The sequence below is a fragment of the Aythya fuligula genome, chromosome 1 (assembly GCF_009819795.1).
Source record: "Aythya fuligula isolate bAytFul2 chromosome 1, bAytFul2.pri, whole genome shotgun sequence".
NCBI lineage: Eukaryota > Metazoa > Chordata > Aves > Anseriformes > Anatidae > Aythya > Aythya fuligula.
In genome coordinates, this window is record NC_045559.1 from 176,893,330 (window position 1) to 176,913,666 (window position 20,337).

The 20,337-nt window shown below is 43.5% G+C and overlaps 2 protein-coding genes across 6 annotated transcripts; one reads left to right on the forward strand and one right to left on the reverse strand.

The window, feature by feature from the left end:
• Positions 1-173: 173 nt before the first annotated feature.
• GPALPP1 (GPALPP motifs containing 1) lies at positions 174-7,531 on the forward strand. Its single transcript, XM_032195239.1, has 8 exons — positions 174-228; positions 1,579-1,723; positions 2,747-2,842; positions 4,459-4,567; positions 4,965-5,099; positions 5,332-5,496; positions 6,117-6,212; positions 7,126-7,531. The coding sequence occupies exons 1-8, from the start codon at positions 174-176 to the stop codon at positions 7,342-7,344; spliced, it is 1,020 nt and encodes a 339-aa protein (XP_032051130.1). The 3' UTR covers positions 7,345-7,531.
• A 5,700-nt stretch (positions 7,532-13,231) lies between these two features.
• On the reverse strand, positions 13,232-19,849 carry LOC116485582 (GPALPP motifs-containing protein 1-like). 5 transcript variants are annotated; one of them, XM_032181083.1, is made up of 5 exons: positions 19,811-19,849; positions 16,689-16,823; positions 16,322-16,474; positions 15,653-15,718; positions 13,232-13,467 (listed from the first exon to the last, which is right to left on the reverse strand). In XM_032181083.1, exons 1-5 carry the CDS (start codon positions 19,823-19,825, stop codon positions 13,300-13,302), a joined length of 537 nt encoding a protein of 178 aa, XP_032036974.1. In that variant the 5' UTR covers positions 19,826-19,849; the 3' UTR covers positions 13,232-13,299. The 5 variants fall into 5 exon arrangements, 4 of the variants coding, with proteins under 4 accessions (XP_032036974.1, XP_032036981.1, XP_032036988.1 ...); XM_032181090.1 differs by lacking the exon at positions 19,811-19,849 and adding an exon at positions 19,221-19,544; XM_032181097.1 differs by lacking the exon at positions 19,811-19,849 and adding an exon at positions 17,153-17,304.
• Positions 19,850-20,337: the final 488 nt, after the last annotated feature.

The following is a 20,337-nucleotide window of genomic DNA, read 5'->3' on the forward strand; positions in this document are numbered from 1 at the left end:
CTTCCGCTCTGCGCGTCACTTCCGGCGCGCGCGGCGCTTCTATAGGGGAGGCGCGGTGGGGGCGTGGCCACAGCCGGGGTGGGCGTGGTCAAGTGCAAGTGGGCGTGGTCTCGCAGCGAGTGGGCGGGGCGTAGCTGGCGCGCGCGCGCGGCCCCGCCCCCCCGGCGGCCGCCATGCCCCGCCAGGTGCCCGCCGCCCCGCCGGACCCGGAGGAGGACTGCGCCCGCGGTGAGTCCTGCGGGGTGGGGGGGGAGGGCTCTGTCGCGACACGTCCTATCGCGATCGAAACGTCCCCTGTCGCCCTGTCGCCGCCCGGCTGGGGAACAGCCCTGAGCGCGTAGGGCTGCGGCAGCCATTCCTGTGCGGGGCGGCGTTTGCCTGATTTTAGGCTCCGCGGCACGGGCGATAATTAATGAATTGATTATTTCATTAATTAATTAGCCGGGCGGGTAATTAGCATCGTTAGGCCGCGATTTCGCCGCACCGAGGGGTTGGGCAGCGTCTGGGCTCGGGCACACGCTGACCCCGCCTGGGGCGGGGGGTGGTCCCGTTCCCCTGGGACCTGGAGAGGGAGCTTAAAAAAAAAATAAAAAAAAAAATAAAATGAAAAAAATAAACATAAAAGTTATGTATAAGTGTGTATTTGAGTATTATTTGGGTTTGTAACTCCTCAGCCGGGTGCCTTCCTGGCTTGCCACACCACATACTTTTAATGCCTTGTGTTCGGGGGTGTTTCTCAGCCCATACGGGAAGACTCTTTGAGTCTTTATATTCATTTATTGTATTATTTGTGATTGTTCCTTCTTATCTTGAACTTACTTTGCTTTTATAAGGTGACGTGTTTTTTTATTTGGCTTTTTTTTTGCCCTCTTAATGCTAAAATGGGTCTGTACGTCCTGGTTAAGGTCCATCCCATTAAATTGGAGAAAAAGTACGTGGCAGGTCTGTCTGGGTGCTTCACAAACCAGCCAGCTGCCCTCGTGCTGTGTCTCTTGCTAAAGACAGACAAAAGCGTTATAAAACTCCCCTGAAGGGCTCAGTTTCTGCCCAGCCTTTGTCAGCTGACAGTGGGACCTCAGCCTGCATCAGGTATCAATTTGTGCCATCAAAAAAAAAACCTTTAGCTGAAGGGGTAATTTCCTGTTACCCTTCATTTTTGTGGTTTTATCACACCTCATCTTTTCATCCAGCCCTGTTCTGAAAGCTAACAATGCCTTTTCCCCACCAGGCATCTTTTTTGTCCCATCAGTCTCAGGCTCCATGCTTGAAATATTCAAAGGAGGGATGGTGTCTGTGCTGCAGGGCGTTACATCAGCCCTCGCTCAGCAGAGGCCTTAACTCTGTGCCTGCTGTTTGCTCGCTCCTGGGCTCAGCGTGACTAAAACTGGAGTGAGAAAACTCCTAACTGTTAGCCCGTTCTTAGAGCAGGAGGGCAATTAAATACTGGTAATGTGTGGTCTCTAGTGCTGCGTGTGTAAAAATGACAGGCTTCTTCACTAGCAAGCTTCAGATGCTTTGTTAATATAATTAGTTCTTGGAAATGTCTAATAACTGTTGTGTGTACCTCTGGATGTTCAGTTGCAGGACCAGCACTGCCTCCAGACTACAGAAGCAGCAGCAGCTCAGAAAGCCCTGACAGCGATGACGACTCGGGATCTCTTCCTCTACCCAGAGACGCACATGGAGACTCTGAAGAGGAGCCAGAAGGAGCTTCAGCACCCAAGTGAGTCTGTTCTTAGGTTGTTTGTGTTGTTACATTGAAAAATTTTGCAGAAATAGGACTGAAATTTGTCTGTATAAAATGGGAGAAACTGTGTTATATAAACGAAAAGGTTAACCCTGTAGCTACCTAAAACATGGTGGTGTGTTCTTTGGGGTCAAGAAGGCTCAGCCAACCTCTGTGACTTGTTAGGGTGGAATTTGGATATTTAGGGCAATCTCGTCTGTGTATTTTCATGTATGAATTTTGTTCTGCAATTAAAGTAATAAATTTCCTTAATGTTTTGATTGTGCTGAGGACAGGCTCCACTTACAGTGCATGTAAGTGTGTGGTGCTTGAGCTTAGCCTTGCTTCTATTACACTTACTCATAAAGTTAGAAGAACTATTTAGGGGCAGGGATTTACACGTTCAGCTAAGCCAACTTGAATCAAAATTGTTTAGTAAATATCAAGTCTGCACATGCTCTCATTTTGGGGGGGTCGATGACTCATGATTGCAGTGCTAAAAATTTCTGTGTTTTAGACCTTGTGTAAGGGTCTTGAAGCACATCATTCCGTCTGAGAGTGTTAGAGTAAATATTGCTCACTTTTCTCTTGCTGTCTTACTCAGCAGCTTTTCAATTCAGCAGAATTCAACTGGGAAACCTACCAGCCAAAATGTAGTCGACATATAAAAATGTAAAAAGAAGTGTGCTGAATTTAAAATTACTTTGTGACTGGAAAAATGGTATTTTACCAGGCTACTTCTCTTCCTTCTACTGCAAAAGCACTCCTCATGTTGGCTGTTTTGTTTTTTTTTTTTTCCTTAAATGTCAAAATATCTTTGGAGTGAGGCTTATGGTCTCAAATTTTTAATTGCTTCAAATTATTTTGGAACCCTTTGTACTGTTTCCTTGGTAACAGCGAGACATTTAGTACATAAGACTGAAATCATATTGTTGGTTTTCATTTTTTTTCCCTTCTTAAAGCGTAGATAATTGCTGTGCGTGTCAAGGTAATTAGTAAGTGAAATCTCTGTGTTTGCAGAAAGCCAAAAAGAATGGAGGAAAACGATGATGACGATGGCTTTTTTGGGCCTGCTCTTCCTCCCGGATTTAAAAAAGAGGATGATTCTCCAGAGAGGTAATTAAAACGGAATTATATTCAGGAACACGATTATTTTACATAAAATATTTTGTGGCAATGCTACAGAATGCTTCAATTGTACACTGCAGATTCAGGTGATTGGAATTTCTTCCTCAGTTTATGCTGAGGTTATTTGGGAGTGTCCTTTCCATACCTTTTTTGACCAATTTTCTCTGTAATCCACTTGTAATTGTGGGGTGTCCTGCTCAGTGGGCTCATTTGGTGCTTCCACAGTTCCCGGAGGAACCAGCTCTCTTCCTGACATTTCACATGCACAGCTTGTTCTTTGAATGTTATAAAATGTAGGCAGTCGCTAAAAAATAAAGAAGTCCCTAATACAGCACCACAAAGAAGTGCTTGGAGATTTAATATCAGCCAAGGTACATTTCCAGCTTTCTTGCATGAAGCCTGAAGTGGTAAAGTGTTACCTCAAAGTGTGCAAAGGAAAAGAGGGGGAAAAACAGGCATTGCTTGAAGGTTAAAGAGATGAGCAGCAGTCTAGGCGCTCACCTGTCCCAGAAGATCAGGGTTTTGCGTGCTTAGCCACTTTTTCTCTCACCAGGGCAGCTCTCTTCCAAGCTAGCAGAGAAGTTGCAAGCACCAGGCTGTGCGTTGCAGTGTATGGACGTCCTGTTTCTTAGATCAGTGTGACCTGTTTTTGTAGAAAAGCTGTTGTTCTGTGCTATCCTTTCCAGACCTGTCAAAGCAAGCATTCCCAATTAAGAGCAGACCATAATGAGAATAATTCAGTTCATGTCACGTTACATTTGGTTGCCCAAAAGCTCAGAGAGTGGAGATCATCCTAAATCCAGCCTCTGCCTGATGCATTGTGAGGATTCTGTCACCTGGATATTTCTGCAGGTGATAATTGTTTGGGTTTTCATAAGCTTTGAGGAATATGATGGCAGATTATTAAAGAGCTCTTTCCAGTACAGCAGGCACAGTTTGTAGTCTGCTTTGAGCTGTGCTCACCATTGGAAATAAATTCTCACCTTTCTGTGTTCCTGGAGGTAGCTTAATTATCACACTGCTTGCTGAGTTGCTGTCCAAAAGTGAATCAGTGACGTTAAAAGGCATCACAAAACCTTTCTTCTCTCTTCCCTTCTCCAAGGGAAAGCAAACTGAAGTTGATAGCAGTTTGCTGATGCTGTGCCTTAAAGGGCAGTGAAGCTGTAGTGCAAGACCAGAAGGAGCAAACGTGGCCTTGGTGCTGGAGAAAGAGTAGCGTGCGTTTGGCCTCGCTCCTTTCCTTGCTCTGGAATCTGGTGAAGGAAGCTGGGGAAGAAAATAAGGGGATTTCCTTGACTACGTGCTACAACTTGCCCCGTTTCCTTGCATTCCAGCTACCTGCAGAGGTCCTCATGGGAAATGGAGAGAGACTGTTCTTACAAGTTCAGTCACTTCTGTGGTGTGCTCACAGGAGGCACACTTGCCATAGGAAGGACGGAGAATTACACTTCTCTTAAAACTTTGATCTTTATTTTTATATTTACTTTTTTTTTTTTTCCTGCAGGAAATGTAGCCCTTTAATGTACCATCTGTGTTGGCTATGTTGGCTCCTTTGCTTTTTTTCAAACTTGAAAAAAATACTTTTTTTTTTCTTCCCCCTTGAGGCCCATTATAGGTCCTGCATTACCGCCTGGCTTTAGGAAGTCTTCAGAGGACACCAGGAGTGCCAGATGTTCCCCTGGACCATCAGCTTCCTCCAAATTCTGCAACGAGGTTTGTGAAAACACAAGTCTTTTGCTTTAGTATAAGCTATCAGTGATGCTTAAGCAGGTAGGAACCTGAAGAAGTCTACTAGGCGAGCTTTTCTGCATGACAGTTTAATTTTAGACCAGCAGGTGTCTGACTTATTTTTGCCTGCATCGAATGCGGCAGCTTAAGTAAGCCTAAAAAAGAAGCAGGCTGCTCTGGTGTGTTGTGATTTTGCTGTTAGACAGATGCAATTCTCCATGCAGCATGAAATTGGGATCCTTATGGTGGGGATGCATCCAAACGTTGCTAGTGATAATGAAGCTCGGAGCACCAAAGCTGGACGCCTGTGTGTTTCTAATCTATCTGCACTCTCAGGGGCTCCATGGCTGCATGACTGAGGGAAATGTTTTGTTTTTGGAAGGTATCAACTAGCAGTGAGGAAGAAGACAACATTATAGGCCCAATGCCTGCCAAAGGACCAGTGGAGTCTGATGTGACTAAAGAATTTGAACGCAGAGCTCAGAGAATGAAGGAAAAACTTACTTCAGCAGACAGTGTGAGTTGTTTTTTTTCACTCATAATATTTTGTTGCTGGAGTGTGTTTGTGTTTTTCTTTGCCTGCCTGAGTCTGCATGAGCCCTGTCACTGTTGTGCTCACAATGCTAAGTGTTAAGACAAAAAGAAGTTCCTGATTTCTGCTGGAAGCTGAAAAACTCAGACAGTAGGTTTTGCTTATCTGCTTGTGTTTTTTTCACTCTTTTTTTTCTCTCCCCCTTTCTTTTGTAAAGGATGAACCCAAGCAGCTTACCAGGGAATCATGGATGACAGAACTTCCACCTGAACTGAAAAACTTTGGATTTGGTCCAAGAACATTCAAGAGAAGAGCTGATGACAAATCAGGTGATAGATCTGTTTGGACTGATACTCCAGCTGACAGAGAGAGAAAAGCCAAGGTGAGCACTTACTCATTTCTGTATGTGTTTATATATAGAGAAAATATATGATCGCTTTATATATAAATATATTCATGTGCATATTTATATTCAAATATATGAACTATTGTTTGGAGATGTATTTTGTATGTGCATATTTATATTCATATATATGGACTATTGTTTGGAGATATATTTTGTATATATACACACATATACTGCCCTCAAGTTTATATATGCAGACAGTTATTACATGTGTTGTTGGTACTCTGTGAAAACAAAGCTCAGCTGGTCAAAGAAAAAATTCTTTTCATTTTTTTCTCTAGCGACTTGCTAAAACTCCTTAATTGAGACTTAAAAATGAAGGAGAGGAAATAACCATTTAAAGTAACATCAGTATTCATTTGCTCCCTCTCCCTTCTGCAGTAGTCAATTACTCTGCATCAGGTCATCAAATTTCCAGTTACCATTTTTTTCCTCTGTCCAGCTGAGCAAAAAATATGCAGTGGTTTCTGCCCTTCAGATTTAATAAAAACTAAATATAGATTTTATTATCATTATCATCATCATTATTATAATTATTACTTCGGAAGTTCTGATGACTGTGGTGATAACTGTAGTCATTCACTTGCACTCCTCAGGAAAGGGAAGAGACAAAAAAGTCAACCAGTAAGGATAACGAAGTTGTATTATCTGGAAGAGACAAGAGACTTGCTGAGCAGGTGACTTCCTACAATGTAAGTGTAATAGCATCATGCTTCCTCTTACTGCATTTCCTTCCAGTCTTCACTCTCTTCTTGTTCTTGCTAGCACTGCTGCTTTATATGGTGATGCCACTACAATCTCGTTTAGGCCCTAAACCTACTGTTTATGTCATTAGGACATGTACCGTTAAGCTACATGACTGATGGGCTTACAAATCCAGAGCTATTAGCATACTGTCTTAAATGTCATCTTCTTTATTTTCTGTCTGTACTATCATTACGAAGGTAGGGGAATAACTTTTATTTTATTGAAGGATAGGGTAAGAGTAACTGACGTCATTTACGTGTTCTTCTGCAAAGCATTTGACACTGTTCCTCACGATACCCATGTCTCAAAAAACTGGAGAGAGATGGATTTGACAGGTGGACCACTTGGTGGGCGAGGACTTGGCTGGATGGTCACGCTCAAAGAGTTGCAGTCAATGGCTCAATGTCCAGGTGGAGATCAGCAATGAGTGGTGTTCCTCAGGGGCCAGTATTGGGACTAGCGCTGTTTAACATCTTTGTTGGTGACAGGGACAGTGGGATTGAGTGCACCCTCAGCATGTTTACCAATGACACCAAGCTGAGTGCTGTGGTTGACATGCTGGAGGGAAGGGATGCCATCCACAGGGACCTGGGCAGGCTTGAGAGGCAGGTTTGAACCTCATGTGTTCAACAAGGCCAATTGCAAGGTCCTGCAGCTGAGCTGAGGCAATGCAAAGGATAAATAGAGGTTGGGTAGAGAATGGATCAAGAGACCCTTCTGACTTCCAGTTCCTCAGCTTTCTTCTTTCTTGGGAATTCCCAGACTTGCTAATTCCTGGCCAGTCTTTCCACTTGGAAAGGTTGCATTGTTAATATCTTGTAATACGTTTTTCCCTCCTCTTTCTTCCCTTTTTTACAGGAGTCCAAGAGATCAGAATCTCTCCTGGACATGCATCAGAAAAAGCTGAAGAGCAAAGCATCAGAAGAAAAGACCAAACCTCAGGAGAGAAGGCCATTCGACCGAGAGCAGGATCTCAAAGTCAATCGATTTGATGAAGCACAAAAAAAGGCCCTTATAAGAAAATCCCGGGATCTGAATAGTAAATTTGAGCACAGTAAAGGCAATATGTTTTTATAAGATGAAAGTGTAAAGCGTTTTGGAAATGAGTTAAAATTTGAATGCTTAATTTTTTAAGTATTTTTCTGTAAATATTTGTACGCAGAATAAATATCCTGATGTTCAACTAGTATTTCTTGTCTGTAAATACTCTACTATGGAGGACCATCTGTACTAAAGCTAAACTGATATAGGAAAGTGCTGTTTTTTAAAAGAAAGAAAAAAACTTTGGAAGAAAAAAAAAATGTGAACTTGATAGATTTTTTTTTCAGTGTAAAAAGGAATTAATTAAGCTGTACACACACCAAATCATTTCTGTATTTTAGCAGGAAGAGATAGTGGTAGCAGAAGAAGCAGCAAAGCCTCCAGATTTGCAGATTTCATTATAAAATGCTGGTATGAATGAAGAGTGACTTGAATTTCTGTTTGCAGGGCCTATCATCAGAAAATCCATCTCTTTTAAGCAGATGCTATGTGAAAATTGAACCAAACTAAAGCTTATTTTGTCAGCTGCTTTGCAGAGCAGAACGGCTCTTTGGTATCAAAAAGGAAATAAATTTGATATTTAAAAAAATGTACGTCCATGCTAAGAATTTTTTAATTCTTATATGTGTGGCTGCTCAGCCGAGTTGTGTTACTTAAAACAGACTTGTTTTGTAGTCTTATTTTTTCCATCTGGAGTAATGTTCAGGGTCGTTTTGTAAGGAGTCCCTTAAAATATCTGAATGTGAACACCCAACAAGCCTTTTCTAGACTGATCCGAATGGGATGGGCTTCTTTTTCAGCTCTTGAAGTGCTCCTGAAGGTGAAGATCCCTGCTGTGACCTCTGCTGTTCAGCCCCAGGTGCACGGTGTTTTGTTTTTCTCAGAGGTCTTTTGAGGGGAGCAGTGTTTCGGGGGTTTGGAGGAATTTTTTCAAGACTAACATTTTGACATTTTTTCTAAGGGGCTTTTTGAGGTTGAAGGTTTTTTTTTTTAGGACAGTTTATAAGGGACCGGCGTTTTTGGGGTGTGGAGGGTTGGGATTTTGGGGAAGCTTGTCATATTGGCATTGAGTTGATTTTTTTTCTTTTTTGGGGGGTGAGCCAACCATTTGTGTGCTGTCAATTTCAAGGAGATCTTTTTACGGGGACTGGCTTTTTGAGGCATGGGCTTATTTGAGGGACTTTTTAAGGGGCCAGATTTTGGGGGCTTGGGTCTTTTGGGTCCCCTTTTTTGGGGAGTTGGGGTAGCTTAGGATCCTTGGTGGAGGACCGGCCTTTTTGAGGTTGGGCTTTTTGTGGGGGACTGGCCTTTCCATCTTGTTTTTTTTGCGGGTCTTTGTGGCATTCAACATTGATGGGGTTGTCTTTGGTGGGAGGAGGGAAGCCCCCCCCCCCAAAGTCCCAGCTCCCGCAAATTAAAGGAAAGGCCCAAATCCCTTTTGCAGGCCCCAAACTTTTGGGGCTCCTCGGAGCCCAGGACAGGCCTGGCCCTGGTGGCTGCAGAAGGTGGCAAAGCACAGGGCCTGGGCTTGACCCTTGGGACATAGTGTCTGGTGGTGAGCAGGGTGCTTCAGCGTGCCTGTAATGGAAATACCCATAACTAGTACTGTACAGTGTGTATGCACCCTGTCAGCCCGTTGATGTCCCTCAGGATGGCAGCACGGCCCTCTGCTCAATCAGCCACTCCTCCCAGGGATGAAACCACCACAGGTAGATGACAAGATGTTTGAAAAGCCACTGGGAGAGACGTTATCAATAGGTGATTCTAAAAAGTCACCTTTTTTGAGGTGAGGAATTACTGGACCAGGCTGTCCCAGAAGAGGACAGAGTCTCAGGCACTGAACGTTTCTGGCTTTTGCGCGGCTGGTTCTGCTCTGAGAAGGGCTGCTGCACTCAGATCCCCTCTGTACAGCCCTTTGGACTCGTTCCCCAGCACCAGGAGCTTTTCTTGATGTCTAGACTAAGCTTCCCCTGTTGCACTTGGAGCTCATTATTTCTTTGCTGTTCACTCTGGACGTGGAAAGCATTTGATTACCTTCAGCTCTGCAGTTTCACTTTATCCCTTTACTGAGACAGATCCCTTTGCTTTGTCGCCAGCGTACTCAGCCACCTCAGGTCATCCAATTTGGTCTCTCAGCTCCTGTTTTCTAGACCTCTGGTCACGCCTATTGCTCTCTGCATTCTCTGCCATGCAGGTTCACGTCTTCCTTGAAGTGTGGTGCACAACAGTGAAGGCCATATTCCCTCTGAGACTACACCAGCACCAAGCAAAGCATAACCCTGGCTCAGCCTGGGGGACTGCTGGAGGAAAGCACTGTGTACTTTCCTTCAATTTTCATGTGTAAGCCCCAATAACAAATAAATGCAGTGGTTTCAAGGCTACAACTACTGCTGTTTGGATGTGCCCAGCTACCCACTACAGCACTTTTTAAAATGAAAACTGAGATCCATGCATATAATCACAGGTTTCCAGGATCTGTGGCAAGCTCTTTTAGTATACCCAGCTGGTTTTGGCCGTTTGCCTCTTCCAGGGGGTGACCTCTGGAAAACACTAATCAAAGTATGTCACCGGTGGTGGGAATGAAAGCCATGCAGAGATGCATCTAATGGGATTGAAATCTGGTGGCCTGAACATGTGCACAGCCACTGTGGCTTTAACAGTGCAATCTTCTGATAGAACTTTAATCAACATGGACAGGAAAGACCAGCATCTTCTCCTCCCAGTAATATTTCGTGGAAGACCTTACGGTAATACACATTTGTGTCTTCAGCATCTCTTAATGTGAATTTTGCAAATTTTTCATTGGGAGAGGGGCACAGCTGACACAGAGATCATCCTGCTGAGAAAGGGGCTGCTGCCTGGGCTAAGGAAGGTGGCCATCTCCCCATGAGGCTTTCATAAGGTTTCGTACATCATAAAAGTCAAGGACAAAGAGAATATGTAACTTGCCCCAAGGCCAGGAAGTCATCAAGGTCCTGGTCAGGTGGAGATGTGCAAGCAACAGTGGTTAAACTCCTGGGAAGTGGAGCAGGCAAGGGCAACATTAAACTGCTGGAACTCCGGGCAAGACACTTCTTTAAAAAAAAAAAATAAAATAAAATAATCTGATGATGAGAATTGCTTTTGCATATTTATGTTTGGATTGCTTGTTTGGAAGAAGTCACAGCTGCAGCTGCTCCTGCCAAAGTGATAAACAGTCTGAGCTGCTGTCTCCTAGAGACCTTAAGTTCCCACTTAAAAAGAGAGATTTTTTTTTTTTTTTTTTTTTTTTTAAGGCTAGATTTGCCACACTGATTCAAAATCAGTATAATTTCAAGAGCAATGGGATTTGTTACTGGTATGAAGACATGGAAGGAGGATGGGCTGATGGAGGAAAGACTTGGCTGCTGCAGGGATGCACAAGTGCTGCTGCTGTGAAGGACCAGCTCTGCATGGGCAACACAGCGGTCATCACGTTGGGATTAAAGACAACAGAAATGCTACGTTTGCCTGAGTTTTTTTGCTCAGTCCTCACCTCCCATTCCGCAGACAGAGCCAGAAGCATGGGGACCATGTGTCATGCAGGAACGAGTCAACTGGGGCCGTCTTTTTCCTTCCTTGCTGACTTCAGCTAACGAGACGCTGTCTTTGTTAACAAGCAGCTGAGAAAAACCCAAAGCTGCTGGCTGAGACACACCACATAATGTCCTTTTTCCAGCTGCTTTCCATATGTTAGCTGAAATGCACACACTTTGCTAGCTGTGCAGGTACACCGTGCTACCCCCAGACAAAGCTGGGGAAAGGAGAGAGGAAGAAATGCCTTAGACTGTTCTTCCAAATGAGACTTTGGGTTTATTTAATACACACTAACTCTCCAGAAACAGGTGTTCAAATTAGGAAAGCAGATTTTTTTTCTCAGGCAAGAGTATTGCTAATCTATCACAATTTTCCTGGATCAAGCGTTAAGGTAGCTCAATACGGAATATGCCCTGAAGATAGATGTGAAAAAAAAAAATCAGTAAGTTTTCTTAAAATGTCTTTTCTGCCTTTAATTTTTCCTTGGTAACAAGGCAGACTCAGAAGGCTTTTTTTTTTTTCTTTTGTTTGTTTTAATTCGCGTATAATATTCTTTCAAAAATCCCCTTAGACACCCACTGCAGCAATTCCTCACCACCTGCCAGCCTCCTTTTCACTGCCTTCACCACGAATTGCCTTCCGCACCCGTTTGACACCTCAGAAGGAGGGAACCTTACTCTCAAACAGATTTTTTTTTTAAAGAAAATGCTTTAAGATACTGTCTAACAGGCTTTTCACATCTGGGAAATTCTTCCTGACATCCTGCTACAAACTGGTGTGTCTTGGTGTGCCCTAAGCAAAGCAGCCACTGGGCAGGCTGGCAGTGCACAGGAGCAACGAAGCCCATTAAACAGGTGTGGGGAGCTGCTTACCAGAATCATTACATACTAATTATAGCAAGAACCTTCCATGAAATAAATTCTTTTTTTTTTTTTTTTTTTCCTAAAGAGAATCTTGAAAAAATCAGCCCCTAACATTTCTGCTTGGCCAAATTGTAGAGGACAGCTCATCTCTTCGCACAAAAGCTTACAGAGCTTGTAATTTACTGAGTCGCTGTTTATTTAAATGACTGTTCTCGGCAACAGCTTGGCATTGGCGAGAAGAGATTAGTTTGTGTATTAACACAACTCAGCAGCTCGCTCAGTTTACACAAGGTAATGAAAAGCTTCATTTGAACTCTCAACAGTTCCAATTTGCCCCTAACTCGCAACGCAGATTTCATCAAGCCTCCGAGAGGCTGCTTCAAAACAGCAGCAAGAGCAGAAAAGATGAAGCAGATGAGGGAAAACACGTTCCTGACTCACATCCAGGCTTTGCTGATCAGAGCCGTGCACCCCATGGAGCGAGGGGCAGCAACTGCAATGTGATGAGCACCGCACTAACCATGAAGTTGATGTCAGAGCTCCCCTGGCAGCTCTCCTCTGGAGCAAGAGTCAAGAGCTCACAGCCTTGCACTCACTGCATCCTCACAGAAGGACCAGAGGGCACTTGGGGGGAGCAGGAATGCAGCTGGACTGCAAGATTTGGCCATCTGCAACACCTGGTGACTGCTCCTGCGTTTGGACAAGGGAACGAGAATGAAAACAAAGTGCCTAACAGCAACAAGATCTTAATACAAGAAGCTGTCATGAGTGCAAATATTCCTGCTAATGATTTGTCTGACCAAGTGAAGACTGCTGCTTGTGACATGAGCTAAGCATTCAGCAACACCTGATCATGAACCAATTTCTCAAGGCAATCAGCTTTCCACAAGTGGGCTTGGGGATCATTCTCTGCAAACCAGGACACCCAAGCTAGCCCTGTGGTGCTCACCCTGCCCTTGCTGCGGCTGCCCACACAACCCCAGCTGAGCTGTGCTGGCTGCACATCTTCAAATTGCACTAACCCACCGGGTATTTCACATCCAAAATGGGCTTTAGTGTGGTTTAATTTTCACATTGTATCTGCCTGAAAGAGATGATAAGCCCTGCAAATTGAAATTCAAATTATTTTTCCCTTCATCTATACCAGCATTTTATATTGAAATTTGCAAATCTTGAAGCTTTGTCGCTGCTTCTGCTACCGCTAGCTCTTCCTGCTACAATACAGAAATAATTTGGTGTGTGTACAGCTCCCCACAACCACCGCTCACACAAACACACAATCTCCACAACACAAGAGCTGGGGGGATGTAAAAGGTGTCCCCGTCTTTAAAAAACAAAACAAAACAAAACAAAAAACAACACACAGCACTTTCCTCTATCAGTTTAGCTTTAATACACATGATTCTCCACAGTAGAGTATTAAACATCAGGATATTTATTCTGCATATAAATATTTACAGAAAAATACTTTTAAAATTAAGCATTCAAATTTTAATTGTCTTCCAAAAAGCTTCATGCTTTTATCTTATTAAAAAAATGTTGCTTTCACAATACTCATACTGAATAAGAAAAATCAAGAGATACAAATACAAGGGCTTCTTTTTTTGTGCTTCATCAGATTGATCAACTTTGAGATCCTGCTCTCGGTCAAACGGCCTTCTCTCCTGAGGTTTGCTCTTCTGATGCTTTGCTCTTCAGCTTTTTCTGATGCATGTCCAGGAGATTCTGGTCTCTTGGACTCCTGTAAAAATGGGAAGAAAGAGGAGGGAAAAACATGTTACAAGATATTAACAATGCAACCTTTCCAAGTGGATAGACTGGCCAGGAATTAGCAAGTCTGGGAATTCCCAAGAAAGAAGAAAGCTGAGGAACTGGAAATCAGAAGGGTCAATTTAACATGCAGAGTGCAGAAAGCACGGGTAATCAGTCTTGGCTATGCTTGGTACAACACCCATAACTCGCTGTGACTGATGTTCAGAATACCCACAACGTGCTTGAATCTCCACATCCAGAGAAGGTAAGTTATAAAACAACGCAGAAGAGACATAAGATGTTCTGCCATAATTAGCAAAATCAGAGGCAACATTTCAAGGCAAAGATTTAAAATTCATGCCCAGTTTCTTGTACGCTTTCCCTAACCATCTGGTTTTGGTCACTGATAGGAGCAGAAACAAGCTAGATATTCTTCTGTTCTCACCCTCACACTATTAAATTCTCAGTGTTTGAGTCACCTGCTACAAGCCCTGTAGCAGGGCACAGTCACAGGCTTAAGCTAACATATATTTTGCAAAGTCAGGGACTTCAGTTGTGTTTGATAAAGAGTATAGAATCACAGAACCATTAAGGTTGGAAGAGACCTCCAAGATTGCCTGGTCCAACCATCCCCTACCACCAGTGTCACCCACTCAACCATGTCCCCAAGCACCACATCCAACCTTTCCCTGAACACCCCCAGGGACGGTGACTCCACCACCTCCCTGGGCAACCCGTTCCAGTGCCTGACTGCTCTTTCTGAGAAGAAATGTCTCCTCATTGCCAGCCTAAACCTTTCGGTGCTCTCACAAGACAGCGTGGCCCCTGCTTTGTTCAAAGTGTGTTTATGTACCCACATGTAGCCAAATCCTCAGACTTTCCAATCACTACTACTAAACCCAATCTCTCAGAGAGAGTATAAAACGAGCAGCTCTATTTTCTCATGAACACAACATATTTATTCTGAAGGTTCATTTTCCCTTTGTCCTCTGTGCAAACCCTTAGTTCCTCACACACAGTAAGAATTCATATATGACAGAAGAAAGGTTCCTCATGGAACAGAGAAAATGGACGATACTAACACACGGTGTAACTGAATCAACACTGACAGAATTGTGCTACAAAATGTATCAGCACTAGCTATGTAACTCTGAGAAACTATTACAAGAGTTTAAAGCTTCTGTCTTAGGAAAGTGTCCTTGACTACAGTCAATGAAGAAAGAAAAAAGAAAGAAGAGAGTGAAAAAAGCTTGAAAAAAATAAACACAAACTGGAAAGTTTGTTTTGTACAGAATGAAGCTCATAGCTTTACATAAATTATTCTACTTTCTTCATAACAGTAGAGGCAGAAAATACAGAAGAAATGTAAACAGTATGCCAATAGCTCTGGATCTGTAAGCCTCGAAGTCAAGAGGGATGTGATTTAATGAACTACAAATAAATTATTAAAACTGCCAGATAAACTCCAAGCTTTTAATATAAGCCAAGGCTGCAATTCTCAAACTAATTACACTCTCAAGAAACCTGACTTCCTTCCTTAAGGCTTCAGGCCATAAGAACCAGGGAAGAACAGGTTAGAGCAGCTGTAAGGCAGGCAATGCTCCATACACAGGGTTGGTAGCCAGGAAAGTAAGAGGGAATTTGACGTGGAATTAAGTTTTTACTAATCAACATGTCTGTAAAAATTACATGCTTCTGCAGAGATTGAGAAACCTTCATGTAATAATGCTGTTATACTAAGGTGGTTGATGACAGCATTGATCTGCGTAGCCCACGAAGCTCCTTTTGGGTTACTGGGTATGTCATCCTAACAGTTCAACCTTTACTATTTTTTTTTTTCTCCTTGGGATACTTGGGATAATATTTGAGTTGAAGTTATCTACTCCCAGCAAACAAGTCCTGATGCAAGGGTAATTTAAATAATATACAGACATAAACTGAGACGCTACACACCAAACCACAGACTATCATAGTGTTTCCAGCAGCAGCTTAAAAATGAAATCTTTTAAGTCAATGGCAAATGTCCTAATGACTTAAACAATAGGTTTGGGGTCGAAAAGGGAAGACCATAGTGGCATCACCATGGAAAGCCTCAGTGCTAGCAACAAGAACAAGAACACAGTGAAGACTGGAAGGAAACGCACCAAGAGGAAGCATGCTGCTATTGCACTTACATTGTAAGGAGTCACCTGCTCAGCAAGTCTCTCGTCTCTTCCAGATAACACAGTTCCTTCATTATCCTTAGATAATGGTGGTCTTCTTCCTCACTATCTGCTACCTTCCAAAAATAAAACAGTTCTCTCAATCATGCTGTTAAATGCTGAACTTTTTTGCCTCTTCTCTTTCCTGATGAGTAGAAGCAAATTACATGCTCTGGTTATCAGAACGTCTGAAACAAAAAGAAATCCATGTTTATTTTACTTAAACCTGAAGGGCAGAGGCCACAAGATTTTGCTTAGCTTGATGGAAGAAGAAGTTGGACACATGCATTGGAAATTTGATGATAACTGACTACTGCAGAAGAGTGAGGGAGCAAATAAATACCAACATTACTTAAAAGGGTTATTTCCTCTCCTTCACCTTTAAGTCTCCATTACAAAGTTTGGTAACTCATTGGAGAAAAAAATGAAAAGAACTTTTTTCTTTGAACAGCTCAGCTTTGTTTTCACAGAGTACCAGCAACATATGTAATAACTGTCTGCATATATACTTGAGGGCAGTAAGTGCATATACATAAATGTATATTTATATGAATATAAATACACATGAATATATTTGGACATATAAAGCGATCATATATTTCACATATATACAAATAGATGTACAAATGAATAAATGCTCACCTTGGCTTGTCTCTCTCTGTCAGCTGGAGTATCTGTCCAAATACATCCAATGCCCGATTTGTCATCGGCTCCTCTCCTGACTGTTCTTGGGCCAAACCCAACGCTTTTCAATCCAGGTGGAAGTTCTGACATCCATGATTGCCTGGGAACTGGCTTGGCAAGAAAGTGAGTGTAAAATACACAAGCAGATAAGCAAAACCTACTGTGTGCATCTTTCAGCTTCCAGCAGGAATCAGGAACTTTTTTTGTCTTAACACTTAGCATCACGAACACAACAGTGACAGGGCTCAAGCAGACACAGGCAGGCAAAGAAAAACACAAACACACTCCAGCAACAAAATATTGTAAGTGAAAAAACCCAACTTACACTGTCTGCTGAAGTAAGTTTTTCCTTCATTCGCTGAGCTCTGCGTTCAAATTCTTTAGTCACATCAGACTCCACTGGTCCTTTGGCAGGCATTGGGCCTATTATGGTGTCTTCTTCCTCACTGCCACTTGTTACCTTCCAAAAATAAAACATTTCCTTCAGTCGCACTGTTAAGAATCTGAAGGAACAGTATAGTGCCTTGGAAGCAAAGCTAAGGAGCTGATATCTACAAAAGTGAAATGATGCAGCCTGAGCGCGGGTGGTAGAGCAACAGGAGCAGGATGCTAACAAGGCTGGATGCTCCGGATGCACAGAGCTTTACTTGGGAACACGAGGTGGCAGCAAAGAAGTTTTAGTTCAAGCTTAATGCTTATGGCTGCTCACGGACAGCAACTCGCTGCTGTTGAGGGCTTTGGGCTAAGGAAGTCAGAGGATAGCAGGTGTGAAATCACTCCTGTGGGCACCTTGTGCTACCCTGGTGTGCTGTGATGACACTGCTCCGAGCCAGCCAAGCCAGTCAGCTCCATCTGCCTGCAGCAGTCAGCAGCTGTGAAAAGAGCAGAGAAGGCAAGCCTGCAGATAGCAAGAGACACAGCCACGTATGGACCCCAAGGTGCAAGAAAAGGCATTAAAAAATTCAAATGCCTTTATGACCAGCTGCACCAAAAGGCTCTGAAAGGCCGAGGATGGGAAGAAATAACCAGGCATTTATGAACACGACCAAGGTGAGTAGCTAACACCAATTTCTCCTGTAAGTTTTCTCCAAAGGATTTACGAAGCCAAATATTCACTAGCTAACTACCACTGCAATAGCTCTTTTAGAGACTGAGGAGCCTGCATTTCCTCTATTTTCTAAAGAAGGAGCTGGTAGAGAAGGGGAATAACTACCTTGAGAAGCCAAGCTAATAAAACAGTTCCCTCTCTGTATACAAACAAATGGAAAACTACAGAGATATAAAGCTTTCATAATAAATTGTGCTGTAAAGTAGTTAAGGATGAAAGACACTCCATGCTGGGTTTTAATTGAGGAACCACGTCTCATTTCCCTTCTTGTTAGTCTCAAGTTCAATTCACTCCATTATCACCTGCTGCAAATGAGATGCAATTAAACACTAAAAAATACAGCCCCATGTTTGAAGGGGAAATCGATACGAAGTCAAGAGTCAGCAGGGAATACGCTGTCTCTAAAGGTGTACTGAAATACAAAATAGTGAAATAACATTAAAACAAAATACAAAATTACTCATCATAGTCAAAGGTTAGAAAAATAAAATAATACATTATCAAGAAGAGGAAACAACAGTATCATAAACTAAGTTCTCTGCAGCAAAGCTGATGCTTGATTTGTTCAGGGGAAAAAAAGGCTTTTCTGTTGTTTGTAAAATACAGGAGCAGACCAGTTTTGACATCCCTACCTCAAGAGATCTGTCATGATGATAAATTGCTTAATCGTTATTTGGAGATACAAGATGATGTGTATCTTAGAAGTGTCAGACAATCATTCTTCATGATAGATTATGACAACTCTCACTGTAGGAGGCTGGTGAATGACACACATCACAGATACAAATCAAAATTGAACTTTCAGAGCAGCCCTCGTCTCATGCCTTCCTCGTATGTCCTGTAGCGTCTGGGGGTTAAACCCAAACATTTTCAGTATCTTCGAAATAAACAGAATAGCAGTTGAAATATAAATTAATTGTCAAAAGCTTGCTTATGAGGTACTTCTCAAGAAGGTTGTGGGTTTCTCCGAGGTGCCACTCACCATCTGCCAGCCCTCTGCAGGTGATACAGATCCCTGAGAATGGTACCAGGGGCCTTCCTTTAGGGAGCTGAGGCCAAACGCATGCTGCTCTTTCTCCAGCACCAAGGCCATGTTTGCTCCTTCTTGTCTTGCTTCACTGCAAGGGCAGCTTCACTACCCTTTAAGGCACAGCATCAGCAAACTGCTATCAACTTCAGTTTGCTTTCCCTTGGAGAAGGGAAGAGAGAAGAAAGGTTTTGTGATGCCTTTTAATGTCACCGATTTGGTTTTGGACAGCAACTTAGCAAGCAGTGTGATAATTAAGCTATCTCCAGGAACACAGAAAGGTGAGAATTTATTTCCAATGGTGAGCACAGCTCAAAGCAGACTACAAACTGTGCCTGCTGTACTGGAAAGAGCTCTTTAATAATCTGCCATCATATTCCTCAAAGCTTATGAAAAACCCAAACAATTATCACCTGCAGAAATATCCAGGTGACAGAAGCCTCACAATGCATCAGGCAGAGGCTGGATTTAGGATGATCTCCACTCTCTGAGCTTTTGGGCAACTAAACGTAATGTGACGTGAACTGAATTAATCTAATTATGGTCTCTGAGCTGACGGACAACCTGACCAGTGCAGCCCCGCTGTAGCGATGTTATGACCAGGATCTGAGGGGGGGGAAATCAAAATCCAGCCACAAGCACAAACGTGAGCTCAGGCCATGGCAAGGGCAGCGGTGAACCCCCCAAACCCAGAAGGGGGTTCAAGAAAAGCTCTAGCTTACCATGAATTAAGCTTTCCTTTAATACACCTGGGATTTCACAGATGCAAAGGACGCTTTCATGGTGTTGGGAACTGAGTCCTTCCTAAGACAAGCAAGAAGATGGGCGTTGTGGCATCTTCCTGATGGCTCACGTACACATTTTAAGATCATCTGTGCTCTTTACCTTCATGCACCAATACCTCTGGAAAACTTACAAGTACCGGACTTCTGCATAACATCGATAAACAACAACATCCCCTCTACAAGGGAAGGAAATCCATTCATACATGTATATATTTTACATTGGAATGATTCAAATACTTTTGAAAAGCCATAAATTGCCACTCGAGCTGCTCTTAAATTGGGAATGCTTATTTGAGAGGTCTGGAAAAGGTAACACGGAACAAGCTTTTCTACAAGAACGGGATACAGAGCTAAGAAAAAGCATGTCCATATATAACAAGGCACAGCCTGGTGTCTGCAACTTCCCTGCCGGCTTGGAAAGGAGCTGTCCCGGAGAGAGAAAAGGCGGCTCAGCACGCAAAACCCCGAGCTTATAGGAAACCCCTGGCTGCTGTTACAACCCCCCCGCTGTCAGATAAAGCGCTCACCTTGCCGAGCCACATGCCGGTGCTGTGCCTCGCCTCACTCAGGTCCAGCTCGCCCCGCTCGCCCCATGGCACGGCCCCGGCCGATGGCGGACACGGGGCTGGAGGCTCCGAGCGCCCGCCCCGGGGACGCCCAAAATGGCGGCCGGGGGAGGGGAAAGAGGGAATAGGTTCTGTGAGATAGCCTGGTGCTCTGAGGGAGCCTCCTGCCTGCCCCTTGGTGCCCACTGCCCCTGGCCTGGCGCTGGGCACCCCTGAACAGAGCCTTCTCCAACAAGTCACAAGCCAGCTCCTCGTGCTGCCTTTGCTTGCCCCCATGCCTCTTGCAAACCACGCTCTTCACCTGCAATTACCAGCCCTAGGGAAGGGATGTGGCACTCACAAGAGCAACCCAGCCGTAACAACACACTGCTGGCCATCTTACGTGGGCCAGAAAAATTCCTTCCTTCCTCTGTCTGGTTTTTAAGTGGTGGTGGATGTGACCTGAGCACACCAACAGAGCTGAAACAGGAGGCAGAGAGACAACTTTG